The sequence below is a fragment of the Phasianus colchicus genome, chromosome 2 (genome assembly GCF_987193195.1).
Source record: "Phasianus colchicus chromosome 2, bPhaCol1.hap1.1, whole genome shotgun sequence".
Classification (NCBI taxonomy): Eukaryota; Metazoa; Chordata; class Aves; order Galliformes; family Phasianidae; genus Phasianus; species Phasianus colchicus.
In genome coordinates, this window is record NC_143437.1 from 74999221 (window position 1) to 75012887 (window position 13667).

The 13667-nt window shown below is 41.8% G+C and overlaps 1 protein-coding gene across 10 annotated transcripts in view; it reads left to right on the forward strand.

The window, feature by feature from the left end:
- Nucleotides 1-13667, forward strand: part of BACH2 (BACH transcriptional regulator 2) — a 181449-nt gene that overhangs the window by 93378 nt on the left and 74404 nt on the right. For 9 of the 10 annotated variants that reach the window (XM_090136000.1, XM_031611258.2, XM_031611260.2 and 6 more), the window contains one exon: nt 5147-5298. Coding sequence is in view for 1 of the 10 variants with exons in the window: in XM_090135998.1 (XP_089992124.1) it covers nt 13594-13659 (66 nt within the window). In the remaining 9 variants the exon portion in view is untranslated. Of the gene's footprint in view, nt 1-5146; nt 5299-6723; nt 13660-13667 lie in introns of those variants that run through there. The other variant, XM_090135998.1, reaches the window with a different exon arrangement.

Here is a 13667-nt window from a genome sequence, read left to right on the forward strand (position 1 = left end):
TTTGGCCTCTACTTTGTGGCACTGGTGATCTGAAAGGGAGATGGGTTCTGGAGGAATCAAGTTCAAGTTCAATAGACTTTTCAAGAGCTGTCCTTTGTCTTTTAGCAGCACCTGTCTGCTCAGGTAATGTGGTCACTGCTGGAGCCAGAAAACTAGGCACCATCTGCCTTACAGTTTGGTGTGCAGTTATTTTGTTCAGCATTTGTATGAGCTGAAATATAATTCTTTCGCTCTGTGCTAGAGCATAGGAGACCATATATGCATCTTAGGGAAAGACTGTCTATTTCTACTTACTTAACATTAAGTGTGTCTGTCTTCATTTCACACTCTAATGACTATTAGAGTGAACCTCCTCAGCTGATGAATGCTCCTCTGACTTCACCCTGGTCAGAAGTCACCTGAAAATCACTTTGTCTAAAGTTGTGAGATGGTGTATTTTTTTCTGAATACAAAAAGGGGGAGCAATGTTGAGCTGTTGCCATATTTTCCAGTCACAATCAGACATAGTTATTTTTGTATTAGAGCTTAGAGGAAAACCGGTGAAAATGCCAGATAAACTTTCAAAAAAAATTAAAAAAAAAAAAAAAATTGTGTTAATACTTAAATATTGTTCATCTTTCACAGCATTTACTTATCTGTTTCCCACATGCTGAACCTTATTGGGGAGTTTTTGTGGTTAACTGTGACCTGTTCTTTCATTCTGCATGTTAACTGTTTTCTCATTTTGCAATTTTAAAAAGAAATTAGTAGTAAAAGTCTGACTGAGATAATTGTTCAGAGCACTGAGTGAAAGCACCCTTTCAACAGGACAGGCATAAATTCTTGTGGTTCACATGCATTGGGGCATAAATCCAGTGAAGTGCGTCATTTAGTGCCACCATGGGAAGCGTCCTTACCCGAGAGACTGAGCACTAGCAAATCCACAATCATTTTCAGAGGCTGCAGATTCTCATCCTTATTGCTGACCCATCATACTTCGTCCAGCTCACATGTTTGTTAACCAAAATCTTTAAAGAGGAATATGTCAGAAGCCTGGATTTTTATCATATTTAATGCAAATCTGACTTTTATTATATGTTGGTTTAATCTGTTTTGGATTTTTAGTACTTTGCTGTGTGAGGCGTAAGTAATCAGATCGTGTCGTTTGGTAACGTGTTGTTTGGGAGCTGTCTCGATGAATCTATTAACTTCCTTCTACATCTAGCCATCCTTTCACAGGTCATACTACCAAGGTGAAATGTTTTCAGTGGTGGCTTTGTTTTAAGTAAAGTATATTCCAGTGTTAAAGTCAGTCACATTTTACATGAAGGCTTAAGTATTCGTGCAGTACCGTCTTCAAACTGCAGTCTTCCACCCACCTCTCCTAGCACAACCTGTCTGATGTGTCAGAGTTAACAGCAACCAGAGAACAGGATGGAGTCGAAAATTCCCCCCACACACATCCCGGGCCCTTTGAGGGTTTTCCATTTAAGCCCCATTGGCACTGTTAAGTGCAGCTGGGGAAAATCCAGTTTGCAGACTGGAAGACTCCCCTGCCAGCACAGAGCGACAAAAACTGCCTTCATCTTCATCCAGTCAGTTGAACTCCTGATGAGTTCAGTTGTGGTCTCTAGCCAGATTGATTGCTCCCATGGCTCTGCTGTTATCTGAACACAGCCAGCCCAGGTGTGGGGACCTTGTGCCGCAGAGATGATCCTCATGGTGCTCATCCCTGCTCAGCACTGTGCACATGAGCACAATGTGAGCAATGGACAGGTGTTCTGCTTCTCTTCGGTAGAATCATGAGAGTTACCAGGAATAAATTAGATGCACTGATAGGTGAAGCAGGCTGTGCATGTTTTCCGATGTAGCTACAAAGATGATCTTGGGTTTAATTTACAAATTTCAGGAGAGATCCCATACTAGATGTCAGGAGGATTGAAAGTGCCTTATCAGCCTCAGGCAATCCTTCCAGCAGTTGCAAAATACAAATGTTACACTGAAGCTGTTTCAACCAGAAAGAAGCATTCTTCAGCTTCACTTGAAGACATACAAAACGTAAAGAAAGCATGTTTGCTAATCTCTCATTGCATGTAACTGACAGGAATCCTTGGTGTGTCTAGAACTGGTTTCTACATGCTTTTCTGTGGCAAACATTGTGCTCCATCAAGTGCGACAAAACTTTAAAAAACACAGATTCTGTTTACACATTTGTGCTCACTCTTCCTGTTCTCTGGTGTGCAGCCTTCCTTAAAAACTGTTTTGTCCTGCCTGTGAGAAGCATACCAGCTCATCTTGTCACATGGGCTCATTTCACTTAGCCGTCATTTTGTGTCTCTGTTGTGAAGGTTGGCGTGTAAGCTAACCCAGCTGTGTGTTACTCACCTCCCTCACTGTCTGCCCAAATTCTCTGATTTTCTGATGCATGATTGCACTATTTTCTGGGTTTGAAAAATGTTTCCCACTAACCAGAGCAATACCCAGGTGTATTCATCTTGCTCTTCTCAAATCACCTTTCTTGTTTTGTTCGTTGCAAACTGAAGAACTTATCAGCTTTCCTCTTCTTAAGCATCAAAGCTCTTGCTGTTTCACACTAACAACAACCTCTCTTTGAAACATACCCACTGCATAACAAAAATCCAAGCAGAAAGTTTTTTTTTTCTTGCAGTAAAGATGTCTTTAGCCTCATGCCTGCCTCTGCCATTGGTGTTGTCTGGTGCACCTTCCTTTACATCGGTATTCTAAAGAAAGGGGAAAAAATGTAACATATTTCAAAAATGTGCAAGAGGTTGTTACAATATGTAAGTTAAAGGATAAAGAAAAGCTTAGAATGTCTGGTTTGAAGTGTTATTTTATTAACATTCTTTTGCATCTGAGAAGGCAGATGCTTCTTTTTAAAATAAAGACGAGGTTTCCATGCATTCACCTTGCTGCAGGAGGTGGGTCTTGGAGTTGGCACTGGGGAATGATGTTGTGGCCTCTTGTGATTCAGTTGCCTCTGGCCCACATACACAGGTCTGTGTTGTGAGCAAGGCTTGGGAGTGCATCTTCATCCTGCACAGGATCCAGCTCTTCTGGGCTTCAGGCCTGGCCAGCCAGCATTTTAAATGCTGAATCTTTCCTTTGTTAGATGCGCTTTTGGCTCATCATTTCATATAAGCTCAATTTTCATGTATTCTTTTTACGCTTTTAGTAATTGTCTTGTTTTGGAAAGGAAATACTTTTGGAAAATGGAAAGCATGAAGCAGCCTTCGTGTTTAACGTAGGCGGGGGTTAGGTTTCATTCTACCCTAAACTGACCCCTCAGCCGAGAGATTCCTGCTTTCATGTTTTAGATCATGTGTAAAACCTGATGCTGTCTGGATCATCTTGTGTGGGACAAGTATATCTAGGGGACATGGGGAGAGATATGCAATGAGACATTTGCAGAAGGGAATGAAATGTTTGGGATGTAGCCTCATGCTTTCTTACAGCAGTGAACATCAATCACACCTTCTCAGAAAAGCGTGGCACCGAGTCTTCCTTTCCCCTCTTTTTTTTGTTTCCCTCCTCCCCCACTTCTATATATTCTCTCTTTCTTCTGATATGCCATGGCAAGTGCAATTTTAGCACAGAAAACTAGCTTGTCCTTGAAAATACAGACACTTCCCTGATTTTATTCCTTTGGCCATTGACTATACGGCAGTTATTTTTGTTGTACCAGTGATTTATGGCTGAACAGATTTGCAGTTTATATTTTTAGTTTTATAGGCAATTTAGATAATGTATATTTGTGACCATAAATATTTTGTCCTCTTACAGTCTGTCAATGAATGTTATGCCCAGTTGGAGAAAATTACATAAACTAAAGAGATGCAAGCATTGCTTTCTTAGAGTAGCCTCATGATTCTTTTCAAGTACCCATATAGGTAATGCTTAAGCATAGCAGAATTTTGATCATCTGTTGGTAAATCACCTAGACAAGTGCCATCCTGAAGAAATAACCTACTTTTCTTAAGTGATCCAGTTCTCTACAAGGCTCGGAGTAGAATGTTGTCACATCAATGTTCAGAAAGTACTGGACTTTTAAAATCAAGATCTACATACTTATTTAAAACAAAAACAAAAACAAACCTGCTTTCAGTGTGCAGTTTGTGTTATTCTTTGGTTTGTTTTTGGAATCAGTACATATTAAAAAAAAAAACAAAACAGGAGTTGTTACTGGAAGGTTAATTTTACAAATTGCAGAAAAATAGCAATATATTTTAATAAAAAATCTAAACATAGTTTTTATCTGTCTTCTTTTACATCCTGCATGAGCTGGTGTAATTCTGCAGATACAGCACTTACAGTGATCCTGGGAAGGTACTTATGTAGCACTGCTTGTTTTGCTGCTGTCCCCTTCTGTTCAGAGGCAAATCCTCTGTCTTTTCACTCCCAATCACCACCTTCAGTCAAATCAATACTATTCAAGCATTCCCATACTTTTTTCCAGCTGCTTACACCTCCTCTTCTAGCCTACCCTGATCTGAGGTCTGAGCCCTTGAGTATCTGTGGCAGCGTGGTGAATTGCCGATAGGAACATGAACATTTTGCACCCTTTCCAGTTTTTGTTTTGTCCAGCAAGCTACTGACTTGCAGTAGCTCTGCTGTAGTATGGCTGGAGGAACATGGCACACATTGCATTAACCAAAGCACACTGGACTGCACTAGTGGTTGGTTGTTTTTCTCTGAAGTTACGCAGAATAAAATGGAAACCGAGGGACAGATTTAATGTTAATGACATAAATTCCTTGATAAAATCAAAGCCTTGATGAAAACAAGTATTAGTTAATCTGAAGTCTTGCTTGTTTTGTTGAAAGGGCATTCTGGTGTGCTGTCTAGAGCTTCCATAGTACGTGTGCACAAGTGTGAGCGTATCTACAGTGTGATCTGCTAGAATAATCACAGAGGTATTTTGTTTAGGCACTACACTAATGCAAGAAAAAACATAGTCTCTGTTATAAGGTGACTCCTATTTACTGGCAAGATGTAATGGACACGATGTGATTGTCATATTTGACATAAAAACCTTCTAAGTTAAAAATAAAGTCTCTGTATTGTTTTTAGAATTAGAAGGAAAAAATGGGGGGCTTTTGTAAAGATTTGATGTTTGAATTTTTTAATGGCGGCCTTTGTTTTATTCTAGGTTGATATCGACTGAGTTGCCAGCACATTGCCCTGCAAAGCTTTGGAGGGCCACTTCTTAATGGATTGCTGTAGCCTCTTAATTTCTCCACTGATCCTGTTCCCTGCATCGTGAGAACAATTCAGCCAGCACAGAACCTAGAAAAATTACATGTAAGTCATGACTCAAATTCTTTTCTATTTAAAGAAGAAAAAATGGGCTTGGGAGGCAAGGTGAAGGCAGTAAACATTGTACTTCAGAAAAATACTGTAAAAGTTGTAATTCAATGGCAAACATTAAGTGGTGAACAAATTGTTGTTGAAATAGTTACTTGCTTTTTTTACTTGGATGGTGATTGTCATTTTGAAGCCTTCTCTAAGCGTTTCTGCTGCCATAGTAAGACATAGCAGAAAACACTTAAAATAGCTTCTCTTCATCCCATCTCCCTAAGATGTTTTCTCCACAGCTTTGTATGTTTGTGTGCACGTACCTTGGTGTGCTGGGTTGAAGCCACACATACTCTATGTAATTTTGGAAGCCAGCAGCATGACTGTAGGCATCCTTGTATTTTTCCCATCATGAAACCATAATCTCCTCCTTTGCCATGGTTTTCATAATGGTTCCCTTGGAGAAGCCCTGGGGCTGTGTTGCTTCTCCTTTCTGACCACTGCCCTGAAGAGCTCTATAAGCATCAGTAGTAGCACTGTCAACTCCATTTCCTTCTAGTGAGCTTCCTATGTGGGGCACAGAGCTGGCTGCTCCACCAGAAGTCAGGGCTGACATACATCAGTGACAGACATCAAGAACGCTGCCGCCACAGGGTGTTTATCCTGGCTAGTAGTGTGGTTCAGGAGCCTGCAGCTTTATTAGTAGTTGTTAGTGAAATCCCATTGCTTCTTGTGCATTGTTCGGGGAGGGAATTGCATGGACATTGCATGTCTGCATGCACGTATGAATGCACATAAAAAAATTGTCTGTTTGATGTGGGAAGAAATGTGCTTGGCTGTGAAGGCTGTAGTAGAGTGGAGAAAGCTGTGCATGGATTTATTAGAGACAAAAGGAGCTGAAGACCTTCCTGGCACCACAATCTGGGTGTTAACTCCTTGTGTGTGTTAAATGCATAGATGTTTCCTGCCAGGTTGCAGAGCAGCCGTGGTACTTTGCACGCATTTCACCCCATCACGTCTAAATTCTTCTCTGAGGCTTCATGAAGCTTCATTCTGGGAAGGAGTCACTATTCCAGAGGGGAGAAAATGGGTTGACTCTTTTGAATCTGTCCTCAGTCCTAATCCTTCTGGGAGGGATCTACTGGTGGAAGAAGCCTTTGGAGTGCTGCAAGGATGGCATGGATGTAGTGGTCTGTACAATTTAGAGGATGGGACAGCCCTCAGCTGCCAAGCTTGAAAAAAGGCTTGAGCACAATTTTTTTAGATAGATAGATAGATAGATAGATAGATAGATACAGTATATTTATTTTTAACTTTGTCTATATAATATAAACATATGTAATATATAAAATATATAATAATGTACAATACAAACATTTGTTTGTTTGTTTGTTTGTTTGTGAGTGAAACCAAAATCTGATTGTGGTTGAGAAGTTTTTTTTCCTTCTGGATGGTGCTACGGAGCACAAAAGGCCACCTGAAATAAAGATGATAGAAAATTGTGGTTCATAGTGTTGAACTGTCTAGAATTTGTGCCTTAAGAGTAGAAGAGAAAACATGGAGAACAGGAGAAATTTTACATAAAATCCATCGCCCAGCTTCAGAGCTGGGGCTGCTCAGGTCATGCCCTGCTGCCTTTCAGTAGCAGTAATGCTCCTTGTCTTGATGCATTCAAATCCCACATTGCTCGTGCTGTGCACTCTCCTGACCAGGCACACATGACAGCCAGCAGCTGGTCGGATAAGTCCACCAGAGAGACTGCAGGGGAATGCAGGGAATGAGTGGTCATGCTGGTGCAAGGCGTGGTACTCGCCTCTATAAGGACATCTGCTGTCCAGTGACCCCACAGGAGATCTTAAATCTTGTTATGCTGACTGTGGCCTCTGAATGTGTCAGAGCTGTAGCTACCAAGCAGCAAAAAGGCAGGAGCAAGAATTTCTTTGAAACCATTGGAAGGTGGAAGAGTATGTGGAGTTTTACAAATGAAAGTAAAAGAGCAAACTTTTTTTTTTTTTTCTCATCAAACAAGCAGGGCTGGCATCCTTCCCTTGTTTTTTCACTGCAGTAATAAATGCATACGATGCAGCATAATAAGTAATCAAAGCAGGATAGTGAAGTCAACCACCACACTAATTCTGGCCAGTTTTTCTTGAGTGCTTGCTAGCACTGTTTTTAATCTTATGAGCACATTTGTAAAATTGCTTCTCAAAAAATGTTGTATTTTGAATTGACAGAATTTTTATGAGGAGTATGCCTTATGTGAGGTACTTTGCTTATGTGACACTAAAAGTAGTGCTCAAAACAAAAAATATTGCAAAAGGAGTGACAGGTTTTTTACTGCTAATGGGAACTCAGTTTTTAAAGAGAAGAGATGTCTTTTGGTATGACAAATCCTGGCAAAAATAATAGTGAAATAGGAGGCATTTGAGAAGGATAGAGTTGAGGGTTGAGATGAGTTGGTAGAAATGACATTTGCTGTGAAGGAGGCCTTAGAAAGTGTTGATTTGATGTGATTTTCCAGAAAAGGGAGAGTCTTTCATTGTGGGCTAGACAATAAATGGTGCAGTTATTAATCAAGCCTCTGATAACAGGCATCGTCTGACTGCTTGAGAATCATGGGTCTCCCTTGAAACATGTTTCTTGTCTCTGTCTTAAGGGAAGAAAACTTGAAAATAAGAGTTGTAACAGCTAGGCAGACAGAAACAACCCTTTGTTCATTAGCCCTACTTAGCAACATTCCCATGGGATTTGGAAGCCTTATGAACAATTTTGCAGGCTTTTCTCATGATTTTTGAAAAGCCTGTAATTAGGTATCTGGCAAATTCACTAATAGAAACTCTTTCAGATGAACTGACTTTAAAAATTGCATCCTTTTAGTGGACTTGAAGAAGTACATAGAAACTAGATGGACACAAATGGAGAAAGCCTCTTTCTCATTCCTTGTTCACAGCCAAAGCAAGCTGGTAGAAGTGCATACCATAGGCAGTTTTGTCCTGCTGTTTTTCATGCTGTGAATAATCAGAAGTCTCCATTTCCAAGATTAAAATCACATTTAAGGACCAAATAAAGTTAAAAAATCAGAAGAATTCTGTAGAAGCTGTCAGAAAATGTGTGCCTTTCTTATTTATTTATATATTGATTCTTACTTTGTCTGTGCACATGAAAGAGGCTAAGCCTCTACAACATGCCAGAGGCTCTGACTCCTGGAAAGCACCAGTGCGGTCCCGCAGGTTGTCAGCTGTGCTTGGGGTGGCAGTGAGGGCAAGCCGTCAGGTGCTGCCTTGATTCCAGTGTTCTTCACAAGCCTGCTGTCTGGCTTTTTAATAACAAGTTCTGCTTGTAGCAATTACTTTGTTATAGCAATTCCGATAGGAAGAACTGCATTTTCCCTTGTTAATTAGCCCTGTTGGAGAGAGCTTGACCTATCTGTAACAACAATCATACTGTTTTTGCTTCTCCCCAGCTGCCATATATTTTGTAAGCATGTATACCTTCCCTCCCTGCCACTGATTACTCAGATTTTATAATACTACCAGGATGCTGATAGATTTAATCTCCATAAAAATAATATGTATTGATGCTTTAATTTAAAGCAGAAGGCTTCTCTCTCATTCTGACAGAGCAGATTGCTGAATGCTGTTACAGTGAACGCGCCAAGATAAAAAACAATATTTCTCCAGGTCCCCTGGGAGGTAATCATGGCAAGGTCGGACCGTGTGGATAATGAGGGAGTGCAGGCATTGAGGAGAAGCTGTGCTTTTGGCTGAGTGGCTGAGGAGCAACCAGTGGGCTGCTGAAGCTCTGCTGGGGCTCTCACCGATCCTGCAGCAGATGCTGGGGCCGGGCTCTGCAGCTGCCAACACCACTGCTGAGCCACGCAGCACTTCACAGCAACATCAGCACCATTCTTACATTTCCCACTTTGTTCTACCTGCTTTCTTTTCCTCTACAAGCGGCAAAAATAGCATACCAATCAATGGCAATCCAAGTGCAATAAATTGTCCTAATTTGTACTACTTATGCAGTGCTGAGAATTCAGCAAGGACCTTTAAGTGCTTTGTTAAAAAAAAAAAAAAACACCCAAAACTCAAACTCAGAAAACCTCTGCACGCGAAATTCATACTTGCTAGGTATGAGTTCTTCAGAATATTTCAATTTAAAAAAAAAAAAACTCTTGAGATTTGTCTTGCAACCATCTGTAAGCAGACATAAACAATGTAAAATTTGAAGATGCAGATTTTGATGTCATCCGCCTACCACCAGGGACGGGGGAAAAATGCTGTCTTTTTTTAAATCTGTACTGAAAGGTCAGATAATTTCTTCAGTCAGCTTTCTGAAGGCGAAGTTGCATCCTTTTGAAAACCTACTCACCAAACACTCATCACTCTGGCTACCAAATCCAACCCTGGTGTTCCCAAGCTGCACAGCTGTTGCTGAGGTCATCCGTGTTTGTACTACCTAGCAATCACCCCTGGGATTCGATGTGAAATGTGATTGTATCAGCCACCAAATCTCACTTTTAAGAGAAAGCCTCCCTTGGTTCTGGTATTTGTGTTTCTGTGTGGTAGCATGGAGCTGCTTGTTCTACTTTCAGGCTCATTTTTTTGGAAGTGCTCATGTCTGACTTCAAGCATAATGGAGATGCAAGGAAAGGTGGTCACTCAGCTCTTGGGATGACGCTGCTGGCGTCCACACTGCTGGTGTGGGCTTTTGCCTTGGCAGAGGCTGCCCCAGCCCAGAGGTACATCTGTAAGAATGGGTAACTCCTCTTCGTGCTGAGCTATGCCACCTGTGTTTTGAGGAGTTTCACATTGGTACATGTCACTGTTGTGTCAGGGTGCTTTCTGCATCACACTGGTGGCAGCAGTGATGTTACTTAATGGACTTATTGAATTTTCTGTTATGTTGCTTATTGGAGATTGGAATCTGCCTCCTGGCTTTCTGAGGGATACTTGCAAAGTCCAAGGGTTGACAAGTGGTCAGGGGAAAGTGTCATTTTTCTGGTAGATAAGGCATTTTGTTGCCTTGATCCTGGCATAGCAGGTGATGGGCCCTGCCCACCAGCCCCAAGGCAGAGCTGTGCACTGCTCTGGGCTGCTCTCTCCGTGGGAGCCTTCACAGCCTGCCATGGCAACCCTCCTGAGCTCTGCACTCACTGCTGCCACAAAGTATCTTCACGGATGCGTAGAGTGGTTTGTGTGGGAAAGGACCTTATAAAGGTTGTCTAGTTCATCCCACCCATTGTAGACAGGGACAACTTCCAACTAGACTGGTTTGCCCAAAACCCCGTCCAATCTGGCCTTGAATGCCTCCAGGAATGGAGCATCCACAGCTTCTCTGGGCAACCTGTTCCAGTGCCTCACAACCCTTGTAGTGAAGAATTTCTTCCTAACATGTAATCTAAATCTACTCTCTTTTAGCTTAAATTCATTACCCTTGTCCTTTCACTGCAAACCCTTTTAAAAAGTCTCTCTGCGGCTTTCTTGTAGGCCACCTTAAAGTATTGAAAGATCAGTATAAGGTCTCCCTCAGCCTTTCTTTGCAGGAGAAGTGCTCCTGCCCCTTGATCATCCTCATGGCTCTCCTCTAGACCTTCTCAAACAGCCTACTGTCCCTGTGCTGGAGGTCCAGACCTGAATGCAGTGCTCCAAGTATGGTCTCATGAGAGCAGAGCAAAGGTGTGCAATCACCTCCTTCACCCTGCTTGCCATGCCTCTTTTCATGCAGCATGAGATATGATTAGCTTTTTCTATTGGAAGCACACAGCATTGACTTATGTCCAATTTTTCATCCACCATATCCCCAAGTCCTCTTCTCAGGGACGCTCTCAAGCTGTTCATCACCTACAAGTCTTCCTACCATCTCGGAGAACCATCCTTTGCCTGCTGACTTGGTGTCACCTGTGTGATGATGCTGTTGTGGTGCAGGCGGTGTTTTTGCTGCCAGAGGTGATGGGCTGCATGTGTCAGCCCAGGGCACTGAGTCACAGCCACGGCACTTCCCCTTGCCGCTGGGATGCGACAACCCGTGCACCCCTGGGGGAACAGCAGCATCCTGTCTGCTCCCCACCTTCCTACAGGACAGCCTGCCTGCTTCCACTGCGCATTTTTTTGAATAAAACGCTGCGAGAGGGTGATGGTGAGCTCAACTTTCTCTCTAACCCAAACCAGTGAAAAGTAAAATCCATCTCACCACATCAGTTTTGTTTTCACTGCTGTTGAAATCACTCCTTTCCCTCTGGCAGAGCACTGCACAGTCATTACACGCCTGGTTTGGGGGTGGTGTGGTTGTTAGCTCAGCGGTGTATGACCCATTTATTTTCATAATACTGAGATACCTGTGCTTCTGTAGTGCTCACCACACATTCCTGCACCCCAAATCATTGCCAGAGAAGCATTTACCTGATTTCGGCAGCACTGCGCAAAGCATCAGATGCCCAAAGCAGCCAGTTAAGCACCCGACTTGGTGCGGGCTGCAGGAAAATGGTGAGCACTGAGGTCTAGCCAGCCATTAGTGGGCAAAATAAGGGCAAGTAAAGCTGCATTTGTCTTAAAATATCGGGTTAAATGCAGATTACTAGCCTACAGAACAGGTTTCCTGCTGTGATTTGTGAAGAGTTCAAATGCGAGTGTTGTAGTGGCTGCTTTCCTGGCTACAATGCTTTGCGTTCTCAGAGACAGCAAGATGATTAATAGCAGAGCATTGTTAACTCTCCCCATCTCCAGACATGGCCTCACCTATACTCTTATTTAGCCTGATAAGACAGACCTTTTTTCATTATTTCTTTTTTGCTCTGTTAATTGGGTTGGCTTTCTGTGGATTTTCAGAATGATAATTAGGCTCTTACTTGTGTTGCTTTGCAGAGCTGGTTAAATGAAAGAATCGGGCACAGGAGAGGAGGGTAAGCCAGCATTGTAGTAGATACGGGAGTTTTATGGATAAAATTAAAAAGTAATTTGCAGAGCGACTTGAAGTAAAGTGGATTTAAACATTATGAGATCATCTTTGACAGCAATTTGTTTGAAGTTCTTCTACTATGATGAGTGTAAAGGGATTTTTTTTTAATTGCCAGTTTCTGGTAGAGTATTCAGCATATTTTCTCACAGGTAAGTGAAGTATTAACTCCTTGTACATCATTAATTTGGGTCTGGGACTGGGGGCAAGAAACAGAGTTGGGGAGAGGCATCTTCTCCATTTTGTCGTTTGGGTGCTGATCAGTGATAAGCTAATTTAGAGAGGAACTTTACCAGATAACTGAGAGAAAACAGTTAATTACAGATATGAAAATCCCACAGGATCCTTGACAGAGGAGATATGAATTATGCGTGAATATCTGCCCTTGATGGTTACCAGGATATAATAACACTCTAGGTACAAATTGGAAAAAAAGTAACAGCAATTAACTACTTTGCATCCCTTGTTCAGATGAGCCATGAGTTCTGGGTTTTTTGCGTTTATATACTTTTGCTGTAGGTGCTGGAAGTGTGGGTGGCCAAGCAGAAACAGTGGTTACAATAAGATTTTCCATTTATTGCCCTTTGTGTACTACTTAAAATAAGATTCAAGTGCTTCAGAATTTGTAGAGCAAGCATTATCGTCCTGCTAGCTCTGATGACTGGCTTGTATGCAGCTTCATCTCTGTTCGGTGAGTGAGTCCTGTGCTTAAATACTTGTAAATGTGTCTGTTGGAATGTGAGATAAGAGATTATTTGCGGTGTTGTCTAGCTGTGTTAATTCATCAAATTCATGTTTGTTTGTTTTTTTCAAGGAGTTGTGCTTAGCACATAAGTGAGAAGTGGTGATGAAAGACTTTTGGAAGTAGAATTGTTCTGCTATCTGGAAAAAAAAACAGCTTTAAAGAGGGTTGAAAGATCTTTACAGTCAGCCCTCCAAGACCTCACTGAGATAACTTTATCCAGAACTTCATCTTCTGGCAAAAAGTAAAGAAGCAAATAAGAAGGAAATATATACAAAGTCTGCTGAGCATTGAGAAACAAATTCTCAGTGTTAACTTTTGGCACATGAAATCCTTTTGGTTTCATTTTAGGGCGATGATATTGAAACACGCTGTCTTGGTGGCTTTTCCAGGTAGCTGCACCGCTTAGGAGTTTGCTAAATTAGCTGAGATATACTGAGCTACTAAATCTGTTATGACCACATTAATTGATATGTCAGCTTGTGGCCAAGAGAAACATTACAGAGAGGTGTTGTCAGCATCTGCAGGGAAATTCATAACTTCATGGTCTAAGGTTGGGTGCTGTCCCTGCCTCACACGTTGAGTCGTTGTGGCATTTCCAGAGGATGAGTGTGCCTGTGTACTCATGGACAACTAGAGAGAGCTGCCATTCGGGAGCTGAGGAACCAAAGGTACAGAG